Raw genomic sequence first — 22,042 nt, forward strand, 5'->3', positions numbered from 1 at the left:
ATCCTGTGTCTCGGTGTGAAGGCTGCCACAAAATTCACGATTTCCTCCTATGTGTCTGTTTCCAGTTGCCTGTAACTGGAAAGCAGGTCTCTGGGTGGTGTTGGTGTGTGGTGTCTGCTGTTCCTTTCCTCTCTGCTCCTCTCATGCATGTAGTTCATGGATGGAACATTTCATCTCAGGTTGGAAAGGAACAGACCTGTGAGAGGGCCTGAGCTGTGGCTACAGTCTACACAGCAAATACTCTTTAACAATAATGGTGACCAAGCTTCTACCAAGCTTATTGGTAGAGCTGGGGCGGAGGCCATTGCAGTACATACAGCTTCATCCCAGCGGGAGAGGACAGACATTGTGTTGGGTGTGAGAGAAAGCTGCCATGCTGACAATGTTTGCAGGCCTTCTGGAGCCAGCTCCTTGATAGTTCCCTGGCTTCTGCCTTGCCCGGAGGGGACCAGCCTCTGCCTTTGTTCCTCGGTGCAGATGATCTGCTGGACACCAAGAAATGGCAGCAGCCAGAAGTTCTACTAGGAATAGTCAGGGAGGCTCTGGCCTTTGTTTATATTTGCTAGAACAGGCCTCTAGCTTCCTCGTTGTTCTATGGCTTTAACTCCAAACCCAAAGATCTTTAAGAAGAGGGAATCAGAGGCAGCTGTGGACTTCCTGTAGTTTCTCTGTGTCCTTTCTTGGGTCCTAACGTGAGGATTTCTGCAAGTTCACAGAATACATCCCTAGAAGCCTTCAGACTTCCTCTGGTTTGGACACCCTTGCTTGTCATTATTTATTCCCATGAGAGGGAAGGGTTATGATAATCTTCCCCCACCAAGCTTGTATCATAGAACACCATGAAACCACAACGATACGGAATCCATTGTGTGTGTGTGTGTGTGTGTTCAGACTTCATATGTCTTGCACACTCATCCCTATACTCAAGTCTGTACACGTAATTTGTCAGTGTGATTTCAAGCCAGGAGTCCTGTTTCATAGGGATTCCTGTGGTTCCCTGCCCCTCATGGTGTTCCCCTTCTCTAATCCTCTGAATGGAGCTGGTATGGGGAGCAGAGCCATATGAAAGGCCTCCAAGATGGAAATTATTCTGCGGACTTGTGCACGGTGTTGTGGTTGGGGTTTACAGGAGTGTGCAGGATGGTATTGAACACTTGCCATCATGTGTTCTGGTTTTTCCATTTTTGCCTAATCCTCTGTTATGTGTTTCATCTTAAGTTCCTCCTCTGGGCTGGACCCAACCTGAACCATTTTTTTTTTCTAGTAGTCCACCCCAATGTCTGCCTCTCTCTCCTGGGTCATATATTTCCTTAGGGTTGATAACCTCATTTGTTCATCTCTATCTACCAGGAGGTTGGTCTGATGATAATGAGAGTTACCTAGAGCTTTCAATTTACAAAGTATCATCGCCCTATTTGACCATCTCAACTCTCGGGGCTACACTGGACAGCGATAGGATGATAGACTCGAGTCAAATCCTGGCACTTTGGTAGGTCTCGATTTCCTCATGTGTGAAATGAGAGCGGGTTCTGAGCAGATGAGTGGCATGATCTGATTTAGTTCTTAGTGGGATCATCCGGGTTGGTGTATTGAAAACCCAACTTGGCAGGTGGCACACTGAAGAGGCTGCTGAGGTCACCCAGTGAAGATGTGGCGGGCTCGCCTGCCGTGACAGCAGTGACATGAGGAGAAGGGAAGATTACTGTCCCACTTTGAAAGTGGGGTGGACACTGTCCGTTGACCCACTGTGTGTAAGTGTGTGGGTGAGAAGAGCCAGGAATTGTCCTGAGCTGCTGGCCCTGATGTAGGTGATGTCTCTTGGTAGGAAGGAGAGGCTGTAGTTGGGGCAGAATGGAGTCAGGGTGAGGTAGATGGGGTTAGAAATAAAAATATTAAGGGGTTGGAGAGATGGCCCAGTGGTTAATAGTGCTTGCTGCTCTTTCGGAGGGCTGGAGTTCAGACCCCAGCACCCTTATGCGGAGTCTGCAATCCAGCACCAGGGGATCTGATACCTTTTTCTAACCTCTTCCCACACTCACACGCCCGCTTTCTCTCTCATACTCTCTCTCTCTCTCCAATACAAATTATTTTAAAGATCAAGAATTGTGCATTTGGTTTAGGTTAGTGTGTTACTATAAAATACCACACGGTACTTATAAACACAGCTGTTAATATTATTGTGCATATTTTAAAATATTTAAGGAGTTGGAAACTCCTCACTGCTATGATTGGATAATTGCATATTATGTATCAAGTTATCATACTGCACTCCATTAATGAGTACAGTTAAAGTAAAGATAATTCAAACAAGAAGTACCAAATGGGGGTGTTTAGTAGGTAGTTGGGCATGCAAGTTAGACGTAGGAGAACGAGCTAGGATAGAAGCAGGAATGTCGGAGTCCTTCAGCATTTCTGTGCTACTTACCGTCATAACCTGTGTTTTGTCCAAAATAGGAAAAATAAGGAAACAGTATATAAAAACATTTTTGGAAATGGGGAGACTGTATGAAACATTTAAGCAACTCTGGTTTGATAAAAATGTATTGCCAAAATGGAGGAGCTGGCTCTATAGAGTGGTGCAGGGCATGCCAGAAAACAACCAGAAAAGAAAGCCCCATAGTGAACCAGTATCAAGAGCTTGAAGCAGGACTCCGTGGCTTCCTCTAATTGTGTCCATCCTTACTATTCCAGGCTGGTCAAAAGGAACTGTTGATCATGAGGTAGGAGGTTCCAGGCTGGTTCAACTGCTCAAGAAAAATGTCCTCATTTTTTTTTCCCTCTAGATCTTCAACAGGTAGCATTTGTTCCTGGTGCCAAGTTTGCTGTGCCTTCTCTGGGAATTGCATTTTAATTTCCAGTCAGGGAAAGAGAAACAGCGAAGGCTGAAATGTGTGTAACAGCTGAGTCTGTTTTTATAGCACAATAACTTTCCCAGAGTGCTCCCCTTCCCAATAAACCCCATGTAACACTTACACAGACACTCTAAGGTACAAGAAAGGCTGGGCAGTGAGTTCTTCAGCTGGCACATAAGCCCCAGATTTTAGTACCATGAGTAGAATATGAACAGATATCATTGTATCTTTCAGGATATATATGTTTATACATATATATGTTGACATACATATATACACATGTGTATACATGTATATATATATAATGTATATGTGTGTATTTACAAATTTTAAAAATTCTAGTAAAATTATTTACCCTCCCTCTCCTTAGTAAGGACATTTCAGTAGCATTAAGTTAATTTGCATTGCTGTACTGTCACTGTCTGACTTACTTAAGTAGAACAACATCCTCATCAGATGTTAGAATGTGTCAGAATTTCCTTTCCTTTTTAAGATTGCTCAACATTCCATTGTATGTTTAGACCACCTTTGTTTATCTATTTACCTGTTGGTGGACGCTTGTACTGTTTTCCCATTTGGGGCACTGGCAACAATCCCAAACATCTCTTTCGAGTCTCTGTTTCCAGTTCTTTTGGGAAATATGTCCAGAAAGAGACTTTTGGATTGTATGGCACCTTTCTTTTGATTTTTCTTTAGCAGGAATTCCCACAATTCACCCTGTAGTGCATACACCGCTTCACACACAAGAGTTCCCACCTTCTCATTCACTGTCTTTGTGAACACTTGTCCTTTCTGTCTTTTTACTGGTATCTATCCTAATGTCCTAATGGGCGCAGCGTCTTTCAGTTTTGATGAGAGTGGGGGAGTGGAATGAACAGATGGGTGATAATAGAAGAATGTAATTAATAAAAGAAGGGTTAGAAGAGTGAAAGTGAAAGTGTCAAGAAACAAGGACTGTGCCTCGGGTGTTATCAGATTTGTCCTTAGGGAGCTCTCAAGAAACCTCAAGTGTACATGGAATGGGCTACCTTCCAGGAGAGATGCTGGTGGGAAGAACAGGGCCCCCACTGTCTATCACCCTCTCTGATGGGAACAACAGGACCAGGTATCAAAAATCTGACTTTTCTCCCACACTCTGGAGCTAGACAGCTTTCATTTCATTTCATTTCTGGGCTACTGAAGATTGAATCCAGGACCTTGTACATTCTACACAGACCTTCTGTCATTAAAGCTGCAGCCTCAGTTGTACCGAGAGCTGAGATGTTATGCAAGATTGCACCTGCTTTGGGGCCCATGAACTAAAAGCTTTGTGGAAACTCAAATAACGCAGAGTTGTTTTCACTTTCTAAATGGAAATACCCTGAGCAGCAGCCTATGGCTTTCATGTCTTGGTGGGTATTTTCGCTCAGACTGTCAATGGGTAAGGTTTCATTTTCTCCCTCTTAGAATTCTGTGTTGGCACTTGAGGATAGGTACGAGGAGCAGCTTTGGAGCATACTTCTTTGTCTTCAACGTATGTTTATTTCCTTTTACCGCACTGTTGGTATCAGCTAATTCCATGAGGAATCCTTGAATTGTGACAATACTATTTCATTCCTTCTTCTTTTTGATGTACTGCGCAATAGAAATCATGAATGAAAAGCTATGGTGGTCAGAGCAAATCAGACTCGTGGAGCGTTCAGTGTTGCCTCCGCTGGGGTCCCAGAGGCTTTCCCATCAGGGCGTCATTAATAATACTCTGTCCTTCCTAACACACCAGAGTGCCCATGCACACACATGCACACACACACACACACACACACACACACACAGAGAGAGAGAGAGAGAGAGAGAGAGAGAGAGGTGGGGAACATATATTCTTTGAAACAGGATACATATTCTTTGAAGAATATACATTTTACTGGCCTCATGCCATCTTGCTAGGCCAAAAATTGTGGAAGAATGGGAATCTGTGCCCAGAATATCAGCTAAAAATACGTCTTCCCCCACCCTCTGTTGTTCAGTGGGCGTGCTGAAGTGCAGCCCAAGAGGCTAATGAGGATAAAGAGAAAGGAAAACTGGCGTTTTCAAAGAAAACCAAACCTTCATCCCCCTGAAAGAAAACATATACTTTCCGTATGTCTGTTTTATGTTTCTTGCTGTTTTCGAATGCCTGTGTGATGACATGGAAAGTCTATAATGTAAATCCTGCCACCTTGGCTTGGGTTATTGGAACCTACGCTCACACTGCTGCCTTCTGCTCTTGAGTGTGGTGATTCAAAGACAACTTTGGCAAGGGAAGGAAGGAGAAGTTCACTGTCCTACCCTCTGTCTGTGCATCTAGCTTTTCAGACACCATCCATTCATTTTAGGAACCCAGGGGAACATTTCTACCCTAGCTGGCCTGCGTTGCAGCAGCCTTCATTCCAGACCGCTGAGCCGCAAGCTCTGGACGATCCTTTCAGTCATCTTAGTTTTCCTTGTGGTCAAGCTCACTGCTCCTTCTGGATCTTCATTTCTTTCCCTTTATGAAGAAAGAGGATGTCTGATCTTTTGGGGGAGGGGGCTGGTTAGGTATGGTAGGGGCTGGGGGTCTTGATGCCTGTCCATACAAAGGCCGATGGTCTCAAAGAGAAGCAGTCAACTGAGAACCGAAGTGACACGGAGAAAAAAGGTCTGTTCCAAATATTTGCTAGACAATCTCAGTATTAACCAAATAGCAACCAGTAGCTCTGGTGGGCTAGCCATGGAGCCGGTGACTTCCTGAACATATGCTAGGGTGTATGCAACGGATGTGGCTGCTACTCAACGGTGGCTAGCTACTATCAATATTTGCTGTGGGCTGTCATAGCCATACTAGCCTGAATGAAATTCACTCCCTGCTTCCTCTCAAGGGCTGGGCCTTTCGTATTTGTTTGTTGGTCTCTTCTCCAATAACATGAAAGGCTTACTGAAGTTTAATTTAATTTGTTGCGATAATGATGAACAGCGCCTTGAGATAACATGGGAGGCCCTATTTCTGGCTCAATGACCATCTCGAGATATATTACCATAGGCAAATATTTACACGGCTAGATATGTTAAATTGATTTTAATAAAGGGGGCTAATAGCTAGTGCTTATGGAGAGCAGCTAATATGTGTCAGATCCTTCAGATAAATTATCTCATTAACTCTCCAAAATATGTCACATGACAGAACATGATCTCATTTTGTAGAATAGAAACTGGGGATCCAAGAGAGCCTGAGACTTACTCATGTTTGCGAAAACAGAACCAAGTTTTGCATACATGTTTATTAGTCTGAGAGCTGAGATTTTTTCCCCCTATTATGTCTGGCTGACTGAAGCACAGTCTCACAGAGATTGTGGTCTACAATTTCAAGGTAAATCTACCCATTGCCAGCAGCCTTTTGAGAGGCGAAGAGCCACACACCTCATTCTTAGTAAAGTCTCATGGAGCTTCTGGGTTGCAGACATCACTGCTAACAGCCCTTTCTCCTATTCACTCATCCCATTGTATGGTGCTCTGCGCGGTCCCCCAGGAGCCACAAGGAGACAGAGACTCTGATTGGCTCTGCCGGCCACTTATTGTTTTCCATTTTTTCACCACTGCAGAGTCTTAAGACTGTCTCCTATAGATGATCTTGCCACATCTATTGTCTCTGCAGACTTTCCCACCGCCTCAGAACCACGTGCTCCGTTGCTTATTGTGGTGCTGTTGGCTCAGCCTCAAGGACAGAGACCTTGAGCCAGCTGACAAGGTTGCTTGTGTCACTTCTTCTAAGGCCACAAGCCATGCTTTTGGTTCCCAACACTTTTGAATACTCTTCTTTCACCATCTCTCCTTCAGTTTAGCCACATGGTCTCCCAGGCTCCCCAGCAGCAGATTTTCCAGCAGACAGTTTTGGCTTATGGCCAATCCCTGTCTCTGCCTGGATGACCTCAGTTACCAAGTCAACATGGTACTTAATGAATGTTGCTATGCTGCCCCCTGGTGGAGAGGGTGGATTCCTGTTAAAGAATCAATCCTAGACCCTCTCTCCCATTCTGCCTGTGTTCTGCTTCCTAAACCAAGGGATTCAAATACCTCATCAACTGGGGCCCAGTAGCATTATGGAAAGGCAGCGTGACCTGTTATGGTCTAGTTTCCAAGGCTAAAGTTGATTTGCTATTTGTACCCTGCAAGAGGCCCAGTTGGAATTAATGTTTTTTGTGTTCACCCGGTCCTCCATCCTCTGTTTGTTTGTGGTCCAGATGCTTTGTGAGTCTCCCGTTAAGGCTTTCAGGGCTCTTCACCAAGGTTAATGAAGAGCTTGTTCTTTCCAAAAATACTTCTGGTAAGGAGTTGTCTGGAGCTCTGGCACAGGAGCTCACTTTATATTCTTAGTTCCATCAGGTCTGGAGTAGCTTGTGACTTTGCACAGGGTTTCCATGCTCTGCTACTCCTGTTTGTGAGAAGTTGTGTCACTAGCCTGGAGGGTGAAAATGGGAATCCAAGGCATCTAGGGATGCGGGACATTTTAGGAAATCATAAGGACTCATGGACAAAAGGGTCAGATGAAAATGATACTAAAGAGACAATATGAACCGGCAGTTTCCCTCCTGATTTCACTTCAATGTTTACAACAAGAAGGCTTTTAGACAGACAGCTGTGCTGGGCCTGTTAGGAGAGGATGCTACTCAGGCTCCTTCAGAGGAAAAGATAGATCTAGGGGAAATTTATTAGGAGGACTGGGTCACGTGATTGTGGACCCAGCATGTCATCCAGAGTCAGAAAGCCAGAGAACCTGTTTATTGTCACAGGTCTAAAGCTGAAGTCCTGAGAACTGGGTGTCTTGGGGCCTGGCCAAGTCCCCAAGTCTGAGATCTGAGAACCAGTCGGGTGATACTTAGGCATGTGGATGAGTGTGACTGTTTCTCGTCAATCTGCCAGTTAAATCCTGCTCTCTCCAGATGCATTACCACAGGCGACTCTCAGAAGGCATGTTTTACTAGCCACCTGGACATCCCTTAATCAGGACTGGTTCATGTCTAAAATTAACTCTCTCAGTTAGGTGAACCCAGGTGAATCCTGTGTGGTTGGCTGCACAGAAACTCTCTCCGAGCCTATCACAGCGGGCAAGATCTCAGACCTGGCAGGCTTTCTTCACTCTCTCGTACTGCCATGCCTGGCATGTAAGCCCACGGCCAGCCTCCCCCACCCCCAAATCTGATTTTTATAAAGCTCTTATTTTGTTCAAAGCCTCGGTCCTGAATTCTGTGCTCCAGCTCTTTCCCTGCAAGCTGCTCTCCTCTCATTCTCCCAGCCTTTGTCATTCTTAATATATATATATAATATTAATTATATATTATATATAATTCTTCCTATTTCATCTTCATCCCTTTTATCCATCATAAACATCACTATTGCCATTGTAAAACCATTTTATTGAGGAGTTATCATGTGCCAGGAACTGTGCTAACTGGTTTCAATTCATTACTTTATTGGCACAGACTCTGTGAGGTGTGTGTGTGTATGTGGAGTGGGGGGGGGACTCTAAATCATTTCCATTTTGTAGATGAGTAAATCAAGGTTTCTGTATTTTGATCAAGGTCAGAGTTAGTAAGGGGGATAGCAAAGATGTGGTCCTGGGTTTATCTGATAAATTCTGTTGCCTCCTTGAGAATAGGTGAGTCAGAAGTGGAGGACAGATTCTCAAGATTCTTTCCTAGACATGAGTCAAGTCCAGCTGAAGTGTGATGCTCTCGATGAATTCACAAAGGGTGCCACACTTCTACTCAAAGATAACAAAACAACAATCCAAACAACCAGCACAGTTCCTAATACTGGGTGAGGGATCTGATTCACCTCCCTTTCTCTGTCTCCATAAGCTCTTTTTTGTTTTCAGTCACACCCTTGGGGGACTAATGTATAATCTAACAATGACACACCCTGTTGCAGTGGTGGAGTGGCTTTTCCTCAGACCACCCAGCAGGTGCCTCCTAATGTCCTGGCAGGCCACCACCTTGCTACTGTAATTCTTGGGTGCTAGAGTATACCTTTGCTTCGGAAGTTCCCTGCTTCTTTATGGTTGGCTCTGGCTTTTTCCTTGTAGTGCTTCAGTGTCAAGTCTTTGTAGCTGTGTTTGAGATGCTCTTGTCTCCATAGTTACAAGACCTCCCACCGCAAGACAGAAGTGGGAATGAATTAAGAGACTATCTAGCTTAGCGGATCTTAAACATGGCTCAGGAGTAAAATATTATCTCCCAGAGGACATCTTTTCTAGGCTATATAATGCGTGCAATCTTAATAGTTTTTAATAAATAGATTGCATGATATCTGTAGCCTAGAACATACTTATGTGGGGTGCGTGCTTTTGCTTTAACTGCCGTGTGTGTGAGTGTGTGTGCATGCACCCATGTTTCTAAAAGATAGTGTATACAATGGTATTGTTTGAAGGATTACCATGGCCGAGCAGTATCTTGTCAAAACACTGCCTGGAGACCAGGATTTAAATTCAAGATCTCAGGATTCTCTGGTTGAGAATTGTGTAGTGAGAATGCACACAAGGGATGCACCCTTTCGGTCTGATTCCTCTACGACCTTTAAGTCTTGGCATTGTGTGATGTTTAGGCAGAACGTAACATTAAGAAATGAAAGACAGAAAACCAAAGGCCTAGGAACTGAAGTTGCTTCTTTGAGCCTGTTGGTAAAGGCAAAACCCTGAGCTCAGGTCTATGGATCTTTCCCGCCTTGCTTTCTGCTGTGTCTCCAAGCACAGGATGCAGAGATGAAGTCAGCAATGAAAAACAATGCTGTGTGTGGCTGAACTTGGTCAAGTTCAGGGCCATAGCTTGGTCTGAGGAACATGCTCTACCTACAAGGGACGAAGAGTCAGTGGAAGAACTCACATGGAAGAAGGGCTGTCTTAAGCTGGTGTTCAGGAAGCAATTGAATGTGGAAAACCACCTTAGGGGGGAAAAAGGAAAAATCTTTTGAAAGGCAGAGGCATGGCCAATAAAAATGGCTACGGATTACTTGTGCATTAAGGTGACAGAGTACTGCTTGCATGCGTGCATTCTCATGTAGTCCTTTGCTGGGGGATACAGGCACTGTGCTCGCTTCTATCCTCTGTGCCAACTGAGGCTGCAAGAGTCAGTTGTGAACAAGTCATACCATTGGGATGTAGTAGAGCCTTTGGAGTAGATGCTCAACACTGCTCACAGGTGTGCCTCATGTAGCTCTTGCCTGTGCAAGAAGATGAAAGCAGGACATGGAGTGAAGTTACAGCAGGTCTGTATTTCTCTGCCTGGAAAAGGATCGGGGAAAGACAGCAAGAGCAGCCAAGAGGGGAAGGAAAAAGATGAACGATTTTGTGGCTACTGGTGTCAATCGTCTGTGAATGTCTCTGTTGTTTCTCTGTACCATATCCCAGCCACATCTAACTGTGGCCATTCATTTAGAGCCTTGTGATTGTTAGGGTTTTTTATTACTGTGATGAAACGCCATGACCAAGAAGCAAGTTGGGCACCTCAAAGGACGCTGCTTTCTTCTTATTCACTGCTGATTCCTTAGCTCCAGCACACCAGCCTTGAGTATCCCAATTAAGTGAAGGCTTCACTTCAATAGTTCTGGTCTCTTGTTAATCACAGCTGGTTCTTCACCTCCAGCTGACCAGAACTACAGATTCTTCACACAAAAAACCCCAGCAGAGTCTTTGCTTCCTTCTGCACCTTCACAAGTCAGGCCTCCATTGCCTGCACTGCTCAACATTCTTGTCTTCCAAGCTTCTACAGGACAGCTCACTGGGCTCTCAATAACTTTCCAAGTCCAGAGTTCTGAAGTCCTTCCACAAGCCTCTGAAAAACAACACAGTCAAGTCTGTCTGTGATCCTTGACCAACTTGTTTTAGTTCGAGTTTCTATCGCTACAATGAAACAGCATGATCAAAAAGCAAGTCAGGGAGAAAAGGGTTTATTTGGCTTAAACTTCCATATCATTGTTCGTCATCAAAGGAAGTCAGGATGGGAACTCAAACAGGGAAGAAACCTGGAGGCAGGAGCTGATGCAGAGGCCGTGGAGGGGTGCTGCTTACTGGCTTGCTCCCCATGGCTTGCTTGGCCTCCTTTCTTATAGAACCCAGGACCATCCATCTATCACTGATTAAGAAAATGCTCTACAGGGTAGTCCATGGCCTGATCTTAAGGAGACGTTTTCTCAATCGAGTTTTTTTCCTCTCAGATAGTTTGTGTGGAGTTGACACAAATCTAACCACCACAAGCCTCGTGCCCACTGTGGCTCTCTAAGGAGAGAAGTAGCTTCATTTGTTGTGACACATCCCTCCTCACCTCTCCTCACACAGGTTGATCTGTAGATGGAGAACAGTAAGGGCTTAGCACCTGGGCCATACCGCACCTGGGCCATACTGCACAGGATGCTTTTCTACTAGGAAGATGCTCCACTGACATTTTCTAAGTGAGAAAGAGATACAAGGGAGAGAAGAGGGATGACCCCAAAGGCATCACACACACACACACACAAACACACACACACACAGAGAGAGGGAGACTGAGAGGAAGAGAAATGTAAAATGCCGAGAAAAGTTGGATGCTGTCGCATCTACGAAGGTGAGCGGGGGCTTCTGGAAACGTCTCCCAGCTTTTCCAGCCACAGCAGCCTGGCAGACTGTGAGCCCAGAGTGCAGCCTCATTAGCATTCAGAGGGGGAAGTAACCATGGGGGACACATCTCAAGCACCAGGAAGAGACAGGCTGTGTTTTAATTATGACCTGGACTTTTGAACAAATCCTTCTCTCTGCTTCTCTGAGCCTTAGAGAAAACAACTTGTGAGAGGCTGTGCAGTCGGCAGCTGGGTCCACAGTGGTACCCGTACAGCTGTGTACACATCTGGCACCCAGGTGGTAGATGGCATGCTCCTCTTCTTGAATTGCTCTTGAAGGTTACAAGCGACGAGGGAGTAAGGTGCAGCCGACCTGGTTTGGATCCAGGGAGGGAGAATGGAAGGAATCAGCCCTGCCTGCCTCTTCCGGCTTGCAGTCCTTGGGGAACGTGGGCACGTCAGGATTTGAGCCTGTGTGACTACTGTCACTTCCAGCAAGGCTCCTGAGTCAACATGGCGGAGGACTGTCTTTGTTGTGCTCACTCCGGCCCTCCCTTCTCTAACATGGGGCAAATTTATGGAGTCGGGGGAAAAGTTTAAGGGGAAAGAAAAAGAGGGGGAGATTAACAGGGTAGGAGCCAGACAAGCACAGATGCTACCAGCCGCTGCTGCTGCTTCTTAAGTGTTTGTTGACTCCCTGGGAACATTTGCCTTGAGTCTGTTTAACAGTCCATTCCAGGGGAAGGGGAACAGAAGCAAGGCTTGGGGACAAAAGGCCTTTGACCGGCTCCTGGAAAAGCATTGATGAGTTTGCTCAGGTTGGCAAACAGACCAGGGACTTGGGAGGCCAAAGGGCGAACTAGGTAGATTTTCTGCACAACGCATGGCATCTAGCAAGGGGAGAAGCTGTGAAAGAAAATACTGGAGGGACTCTGGTGCTAGTCAGGAAAACTGCCATGGGCAGCTGAAGGAGGGGAGAGAGAGGGGAAAGGCTTCTGGTTCTTGCAGTTCTGGGCAAGGAGCTTATTGGTGCTGAAAGGGCAGCACCAGCCATTTGGATAGGTCTTCAACCCCACTCCATTGCAAAGTTTGAGAGGCAGAGTGGGAGCGTATAAAATTAGCTGCTTCATGGGGGCTCCTGATGGCCAAGGGATGGGCATGGTAGCTCACAGCTTCTGTTGCAGGCCCTGTAGCACCTTTCTTCCAATCCTGCAAATTGTGTCTGGTTCTAGGAGGCCGTCTGTGGGTGGCTCCAGGTTTCATGGCAGGTGACCTCATTCTCCTTCTCAAGCTTTGGCTTTCTCCACTCAAAACTTAAAAGTCTTCCCTCTCTGCGGTGCCGACCTGTGTGTCATGCTTCCTTGAGAACTGTTCCTAAGTTTCCTTTTCACTCCACCTTCAAACTGTTTTCTTCTGGAAGTTTCCAGGATAAACATGTCATGTGAGGATATTGCCTGATAATCAAATGGGCAAGATGTCATAGTTGGGAAGTTACTGAATACTGTAATTCCTTATATATCTCTAGCTTTAACTTATACTATTTTGTACTCATGTGGCAGCTCTGCATTGTTCTTTTTAAATTTTTAGTACCACTGTGGGGCACATGTAGAGGTCAGAGGTCAACTTTACATTAGTCAGTTTTCTCCTTACATCCTTTTTTTAATTTAATTTAATTTTATTAATTATACTTTATTCACTTTGTATCCCCCCATAAGTCACCCCCTTCTCTCCTCCTGGTCCCACCCTCCCTCCCTCTTCTTCACACATGCCCCTCCCCAAGTACACTGATAAGGGAGGTCCTCCTCTCCTTCCTTCTGATCTTAGTCTATCAGATCACTTCAGGAGTGGCTGCATTGTCATCTTCTGTGGCCTGGTAAGGCTGCTCCCCCTCAGGGGGAGGTAATCAAAGAGCAGGCCAATCAGATAATGTCAGAGGCAGTCCCTCTTCCCATTACTATGTAACCCACTTGGACACTGAACTTTCATGGGCTACATCTGTGCAGGGGTTCTAGGTTATCTCCATGAATAGTCCTTGGTTGGAGTATGAGTCTCTGGGAAAGCCCCTGTGTTCAAATTTTCTTGTTCTGTTGCCCTCCTTGTGGGGTTCCCGTCCTCTCCAGATCTTACTATTTCCCACTTCTTACATAAGATTCCATGCACTCTGCCCAACAGTTGGCCATAAGTCTCAGCATCTGCTTTGATAGTCTGTAGGGCAGAGGCTTTCAGAGGCCCTCTGTGGCAGGTTTCTAGGTGGTTTCCTACTTTCTTCTTCTTCTGATGTCCAACCTCTTTGCCTTTTGGGATAGGGATTGAGCATTTTAGTCAGGGTCTTCTCTCTCGATTAGTTTCTTTAGATGAACAGATTTTAGTAGGTTTATCCTATGTTATATGTCTATATGAGTCAGTATATACCGTGTGTGAGTCCCAGTCACGAGAAAACCCCACAGGGAAGGAAGGAAATGGTTCTCCTTACATCTTTAAGTGGGCCTCGGGTTTGAATTCAGGCTGTCAGAGTTGGGTGGCAAGGACCGTTAGCCACTGAGCCACCTTCCTAGTCTTATTTATGTTCTTCCACAAGCATGTGAGCACCAAACTATGGAGGATTTGTCTTGTATACTGTTGTGTCTATAGCAATGACACACACACACACTTGACTCCGCATGTGACTACAGTTGGATGTGTGGTTTCTTTTTCTTTCCTCTCTGGTAGGACACAGAGTGGATAGTGGATGCTTCTGAACTAATGCAAATCAGTGAATGAAAAGAAAAATTAGTGAATGACATATGAACAAGCAAAGAGACAGGATTGGCTTCCTTTTAGACCAACGTGGAAGCTGGCTTGTCTATAGGAAAGCACCCTTACACATGAACATAGAAGCCTATCTATGTTTCCATAGTCCCTGGCAAGGTGGGACTTGTTAGCAGAACAAATTGGCATCAGCTTCCTAAATATACTCTGTGTCCCTACGTGCCTGCCTTGGTGAAGAGGGGAGCTGTGCCATTCTTTGGCCCCCTTTCCTTGCTTCTTTCTCCCTTGTGCCTATCTGTCAGTTCCTCTGGTGTGCAGGAACACACAGAGAAGCCTTTGCAAAGACCCTTTCTGCCTTTGCAATTGTGTTACTGCTTAAAAAAAAAACCAAAACAAACAAACAAACAAACAAAAAACAATGCTTTCTTGTGAAAATAGTGAAATGAGTATTACAATGAATGAATCCCACAGAGATCTTTACATGTTTATCTTAGTGCCTATGTCAAAGTGTTTACAAATGCAATTATGGTCTCATCAGATAATTTAAACGTGAAAGATGATAGATCCTTAAATTTGGGGACTTCCATTTGTCAGCCTGAGTTGTCATGGGTCTTGGGGGACCAGAAAGACACTGATTACCCTGAATCCGAAGTCTGCTCCAGTACAAACATTCCTGTCCCAGGGCTTGGAGGTCTTCTGGCTGTTGACCTGAGGGCAGACCTCATTGCTTTTCTTTCTCTCCCACTTGTAGACTGTTTGCTGTCAAATGTGGGGGCTGCTTCGAGGCCATTGCACCCAATGAGTTTGTCATGCGTGCCCAGAAGAGCGTGTACCACCTGAGCTGCTTCTGCTGCTGTGTCTGTGAGCGACAGCTGCAGAAGGGTGACGAGTTTGTCCTGAAGGAGGGCCAGCTGCTCTGCAAAGGGGACTATGAGAAGGAGCGGGAGCTGCTGAGCCTCGTGAGCCCAGCGGCCTCAGACTCAGGTGAGTGCCGTGTGGTGGGCAGGGGAGCCACGGGCTGTAGCCTTGCTCCTTGGCAAGGCAGTTTTGTGCGTTTCAAGAGCTTTCCTTTCAAGCTCAGAGACTTCTTTCGTCGGTGATCGGCTGCCATGATGGTGTGGAGCAAATCGGACCTAACTTTCAGGCGTATGACTGAAAGCACACTCTCATGTGTTTAGAAGTCTCTGGGTTAACTGGAGTGACTGTGCTTCAGGCTGGAGTCTGTTGACCTCAGCTGAGTTTAGCTCCAGGCTCCAGATCAGGTTCAGGTCTCCTGTGATTTCCTCTGGGATTCAGGTTAGAGGGGCAGTGGCTGTAAGGCATGATCTCCTGCCAATCAAAGAAGTGCAGAAGGCATGCCCTACCACACAAGCACCCTTCATGCCTCCGCCGGCATCATATTTGCTGATATCCCACTGGCAGCACAGATTATATGAGCAAACCCATGGAGTGGGGGAAACTATACCTCATGAAACTTGAAGCCTTGAAAGCTAGGCTTTCGTAATATGTCGAAATATGCTATCACTCATGGAGGTGGGGAATGGAAGCAGCTGTCCAGTCTACCACAATCACTGAATCATTGGCTTTCCCTAAGCATTGTTTCCTCATCTGCCTGACGGGGATGCTGGGATGTACCCCAGGTGACTTACACCACAAAGGAACAAGAGTATTTTTGTTCCTCCTCTTCCTCACACACCAGCCTTCACTCATGGTGACTTTGGGGGAAGTAGAAGGTAGGAGATACAGAGGAGGTGCAAAGAGTTCACAGAATGTGTCTCAGTGGCTCAACTAATTCCATGCTTCTGCATGAAGCTTCCCACGGGGCCGGGTTTGTCTTCTCCCAAGAGTCTACGAGAAGCCATGGGTGGTAGGCTTTGCCCATTTTTTGCCCATTTTCACCCTGGTTTCAATTTATCCCCAGGCCGTCATGTACCAAATGTACCACATGGGTTGAAGTGTTTGCCACACAAGGGTGAGGGCTAGAGTTTGGTTCCCCAGCACCCACTTTAAATGCTGGGTGGGCATGGTGCCCCACCTGTAGTTATGGCCTTAGAAGATAGAGACAGGGTCTCCAGAGCAAGCAGGCTAGCGAGACTGATAACATGGAGAGTTTGATTGAAAGATGCTGGCTCAGTGAACAAGGTGGGAGAGTGACAAAGGATAATTTTTTTTTTTTACTTTTCCTTTATTGTTTATTCCAAGATCTTGTTTTAATATGACTACTATAGTGTAAAACATAAATAACTTTAAAAGTCTCATAGTCATTAAAAATTCAAACACTTTAGAAGTTCAGTCTCTTTAAAACATCTAAAGTCTTTCTTTTTTTTTATTTTTGCATCCCCCCCATAGGCCCCTCCCTCCTCCCCTCCCAATCGCACCCTCCCTCCTCCCTCTGCTTGCATGCCACTTCCCAAGTCCTCTGATAGGGGAGGTTCTCCTCTCCTTTCTGATCTTAGTCCATCAGTTCACATCAAAAGTGGCTGCATTGTCCTCTACTATGGCCTGGTAAGGCTGCTCCCCCCCAGGGGGAGGTGATCAAAGAGCAGGCCAATCAGATTATGTCAGAGGCAGTCCCTCTTCACATTACTGTGTAACCCAATTGGACTCTGAACTGCCCTGGGCTACATCTGTGCAGGGGTTCTAGGTTATCTCCATGAATAGTCCTTGGTTGGAGTAGGAGTCTCTGGGAAGTTCCCTGTGTTCAAATTTTCTTGTTCTGTTGCTCTCCTTGTGGAGACCCTGTCCTCTCCAGCTCTTACTATTTCCCAGTTCTTACCTAAAATTCCGTTCACCTGCCCAACAGTTGCCCATCAGGCTCAGCATCTGCTTTGATAGTCTGTAGGGCAGAGGCTTTCAGAGGCCCTCTGTGGTAGGTTCCTACCAACAAAGGGTAATTTTTAGAATCTACCCGGAGCACCTACACCCACATGTACGCATGCATGTGTTCGCACGCGTGCGTGCGCACACACACATACACAAACATATGCACAAGGAAAGAACACTGCAAAAGTCATTATACATTCGACAGAAGTCTCTCAGAACCTCCCATCCTTCTCAAATGCTGGCAACCATAAGCTAGAAATCTGTTTCTTAAGTCCTTGTGAATGATCTTCTGTCTGTCATCTTAATATTTTCGTGTGTGCGTGTATGCATGAATGTGGGTGTGTTTGTGTGTGTGCACACACTGGAGGTCACCCACCATGTTGCCAGAAGCCCGGCCTCTCAATGGCCTGCGTGCCACTTCCGTGACTGGACTGGCTTGCCATTCAGTCCCAGGGATCTACCTATCTTTCCTCCCCAGGGTTGTGATGACAAGCTTGGGCCACCACACCCAACTTCCTTTTGCATGAGTTTAGGGGTCAACCTCGGGTCCTCAGGTTTCCACAACTGGCTGTTTACTAACTGAGCTGTCCCTTTAGGCCACTTTAATGTTTTATCAATGACTTTTATGAAGACACAAGAGGTACATGCCGTAAATCAGGCAGGACATGCCTATGTGGTAGATAGACTTCTCTATGGTGAGAAGAGTTTAGGCAGCACAACATTGGCAGAAAAATAAATCTAAGCTCCAAATTTGGTTACAGTTGCGTGACATGGGGCCTTTTTGATGGAATTACATGGAAGGCTGTAGGTGATGGTTAAGTGAGAGGGGTCCAAAAAAAGACACAGCCTGTATTAATAAGGTAAGGTGAAAAACATTTAGTCATGGGCTTTTCCCAATCTCCAGAGGGCAGAGTAGTCAGATTAATTTTAGTGGTACACCTTAGGATCTCCCTGACCAGAAAGAGACAGAAACAGAGACAGAGACAGAAACAGAGAGACAGAGAACATTAAGCACAGTAAGCAGAGTAAGTAACTTTAAAATGTCAACTAAGGGAACATCACACTTTGAGAAGATCAGGCTAAGGAAGATCTGAGAGTCATACCAAAGTTATAGACTCAGTGTCGAGGGAGAAATGACAGGACCACGGATGGACATAGGGCACAGCTATGTCCAACAAGGCTACAGGCGGGCCTGCCTCTGTGAGGAATGAACTGATGGCTTATCCCTGCAGTGAGGACCATTGGGGCGGCCTACTCTAGAATGGCAGAATCTATAGGTCCCCACCTCCACCCCCCAGTTTGAAGAGATTTTAATTTTAATTTATTTTCTATTTATTGCAAATTATTCACATTGTATCCCAGCTGTAGCCCCCTCCCTCATCCCCTCCCAATCCCACTGTCCCTTCCTCATCTCCTCCCATGGCCCTCCCGCAGTCCACTGACTGGCTGTGTTGTCTTCCTCTGTTTATTTGTTTGTTTGTTTGTTTGTTTGTTTTTAACACTGATTGGTCAAACTCAGGTTATCGGCTGCTGCATGCTTCACTCTCTTTCTTCTTCCCATTTTCCTTGTTTTATTCTTGGTGTGTGTGTGTGTGTGTGTGTGTGTGTGTGTGTGTGTGTGTGATTAGAGCCCAGTGGTTAATGGTTGGGCATCTTCCTCAATTGCCCTCTTCCTTATTTCTTGAGACAGGGTGTCTCCTTGAACCTGGAGCTAGCCAATTCAGCTGGACTGGCTTACAGGCGAGCCCCTTAGCCCAGCACTGGGGTTACAGTTGTTCACTGCCATTCTTGGCTTTTGCATGGGTCCTGGAGATTGAACTCAAGTCTTTTTGCTTACATGACAACGACTTTACTGACTGAGCCTTCTCCCATGACTCCCTGATCTTTTTAGTCCAGGCTAACTTGGAGCTAGCAATCTTTCTTCCTCAGCTTCTCAAGGGCTAGGTTTACTTGTGTGACCTCCAGACACAGCTGAATGCTCTTTTCTGATGTGTCTCAGTCTCTTTTGTCCTGGTCCCTGTTTTGCCAAGAGCTCCCACAGCAGCCTCTATGGCGGTTAGCTGCAATTCAAAGCCAGAGGCAGCCAGCCCACTTGCCTTGGGGTTAATGGATAGTGACAGATGCTCAGTGTCAACAGGGGAGAGATCCTATGAGGTCTTCCGGTCTGAGCTCTTTTCCTGCAGTGGGGAACAGGAGGCATTTTTGCCATTGGCCGGGCGTCTTGGAGGTGATGGCGGCTCATGTTCCTACCAGAAGTTCCATCAGCTTCCGCATAAGCATCGTGGCCACGAGGAGCCGGAGGTGCAAGGGAACACGCTGAAGTGCATTTCCTGCTCATCCATCTTTAAATACAACCCTGTCTCCGGATGTGTAAGAGCTCCCCCCTGCCCCTGCCCCCAGCTCTCACTCAGTTCAATTCTGACATCATCTGCTGGAGATCATGTTAGGTCAAAGACTCAGTCTCATATGGCTGCCTCCCCACTTCGGTCACTAGCCACAAGTTGTAGATTGTCACCTGTTTCTGACTAGCTGGCTGTACGTTGGAGTTCCCGGGACACTGCCTGCAGAACTCGGGGAAACTTTTTGTTTGTGCTCTGCTGTTTCTTATGAAGGAATTTCAAAGGGTGCCAGTGGCAGTTGGAGAGATGTGCAGGGCAAGAAGCAAAGAGGCCCAGATCTCCTATAACTGCCTTATACATGCCAGCTTCCATATACCTTCATTCATTCAGCTCTCACAAACTCACCTCAACCCTGTCCTTTTGGGTTTTTGACACAGGCTTTTTATCATTAGACCTTCATGATCAACCTAATCCTCTGCTATCTTTGAGGATGGAGGTGTGGCTGAACAAACCAAACACCTGATCTTACATTGGTATCTCCAATGATCAGACCATCCTATAAATATCTATTATCTTCCAGCTATCAGTTATTTCACTAGCACCCAAAAGCTATCCTCAGCACTGGTTGCTCAAGGGCGCCACTTGCTGGGAAACTGGATGTAGAGTATTCGTGGTGTATTCCACAATGACACCAGAACTCTTGGCCTTACCTTCTGGAGTAGATTGTCCGACTGTTAATGTTGAGCCTGAGCATCCATTACCATCCACGTGTAACCTCAAACCTTTACTTTTAGGAACTACACACTAGGACACCATTCCTCTACACTTGGTTGACAGAAACCCTCTCACAGGTCTAGAGAACACTGAAGCCTTTCTTAGTTTCTCCCCAGTCTTCCTAGTAGCCCATGTTTTGGTCAGTTCATGAAAATACTATGCTGTCTTTAAAAGGTACCAGCACAAATGGGGTGTGTCTGTATCATTTTCCATATGTAGAATACGTAGGCCATTGTTATTGGTACTGCTTGACTTGGGTAACATACTTTATTGACATATAGTTTATTAGTCTTTTGGCCTGGAAGTGGAGGCAGGGGCTCCTGGCCCCTGATACCTCACTGTGGATAAGTAGGGATAACTGGTGCCTAGCTGGTCCAGGTTGCATTTCTCAATTTTCTCTTTCAGGCTCCTATTTCCTTTTCAAGTGAGAGATTACCCAAGTATCCTGGACAGCTATTTAAAAAGCTTAGGCTAAATTCTCAGTTTACGGTAGACTTGAATGTGAGCTAGATGTCCCTTTACTCTTCCAGCTTCCCTGTTTGCTAACATTGCACAGAAGTGCCAAAAAAATGAGGACGGCAACTCTGTTAGGACACCGCCAACTGTAGGCGTTATTTGGTTTCATGGGATTTTTCTCTAACGTCTTTAAGAATTCATTTAAGAATCCAGTGTAGGGCACCATGCCTCATTGCACTAAGTTATAGATTATTTTCAAGCAAGACAGCTCTCCTTCTTTTTTCATTCCTTGATTAATGAAGGATGTCTAGTTTGAATTACACACATGTTTTGTTTATTTCAACCGTATTATCTTTTGGCGTCTGATTCCTTTTGTATCTCTTGCTGTGGAATCTAGCTACATTTTTTTCCTTTCTTCTTTTGGGTTCTTCTGTGTTTCTGAAGGTAGGCTGTTTAGATTATGCCTGGGGTTCACCCCCCTTGCTGTGGTGGGGCTTTTTCAACTGATCTTCTAGAGTAGAGGGCCTTCCCTAGAGAAGGCCTGGGCCAGGCGACCCATCCCAGGACTTCTTTCTTTGAAGGACATGTTACGTTTTATGGGATGGTAGCTTTCCGGCCTGCACTGAGGAACTCCTGTCCTTGTATTCTGTATCCATCTGCACAGCGTGACCTGACATGTCACAGACATGTGATGGTATGTGCTTCTTGTCTGAATGCTGCATTGCCTTGTCTTGTTCATGTCAATTTCGGAGGCCAAGAACCACAAATGATTGGAGTTTGCTGGTTTGAAATGCTCACACCCACTGTCTGTCAGTCCTTTCTCTTTCTGGGTTTTTCCTAGCCTGTGGGATGTTGCTGGATCTTAGACTCCAGATGCCTCCCGTCCCTCTTCTTTTTTTTTTTTTCAGTCATACTTATCAACTCCGGTAGCCATGCCTTCATTCATTGTTTGTTAAATTATTATTTTTTACTTACTTACAATTCACGCGTGTGTGTGTTCGAGCATGTGCGTGTCCCTGCGTGTGTGTGTGTGTGTGTGTGTCACAGCACATGTGTAAAGGTCAAAGAACCATCTGGTGGGCTCGCCTTCTACCTTTATGTGGCTTCTGGGGCTCAAATTCAGATTTCCAGGCTTGTACAGCAAGCCTGCTTGCCCACAGAAGCATAGCTCAGGCCTATAGGTTCTCTCTGCACTTCCACCTACAACACTGGAGATCACAGTACGGCTGAACTTCCGTCCATCTTTTAACCTGTGCTGGGCTAATCTTGTTCTCCGATAAAGTAGATTTCTGAGCAGCAGTTACCTCACAAGTTCTGGAAAATTCCTTGGGGTTGTTGCTCCTGTCAGTTCATTTTTTTTTTTTTTTTTTTTTTTTTTACAAGGCGAGACAGGAAAGGATAGCAGGAGTAGGAGGAAGTCTTGTGTATTTGGGGATCTACAGTCCAACAGATCTGGAAGTGAAGCTAGCCCCA

General features: G+C 45.8%; 1 protein-coding gene across 1 annotated transcript in view; it reads left to right on the forward strand.

Annotated features, from left to right (window-relative positions):
• Lmx1a (LIM homeobox transcription factor 1 alpha) overlaps positions 1-22,042 on the forward strand; it is a 146,853-nt gene that overhangs the window by 87,518 nt on the left and 37,293 nt on the right. Inside the window, exon 4 of the mRNA XM_021642598.2 lies at positions 14,929-15,161. Coding sequence (XP_021498273.1) covers positions 14,929-15,161 — 233 coding nt within the window. The remainder of the gene's footprint in view (positions 1-14,928; positions 15,162-22,042) is intronic.

The sequence above is a fragment of the Meriones unguiculatus genome, chromosome 11, assembly GCF_030254825.1.
Source record: "Meriones unguiculatus strain TT.TT164.6M chromosome 11, Bangor_MerUng_6.1, whole genome shotgun sequence".
In the NCBI taxonomy this organism is placed as follows: domain Eukaryota; kingdom Metazoa; phylum Chordata; class Mammalia; order Rodentia; family Muridae; genus Meriones; species Meriones unguiculatus.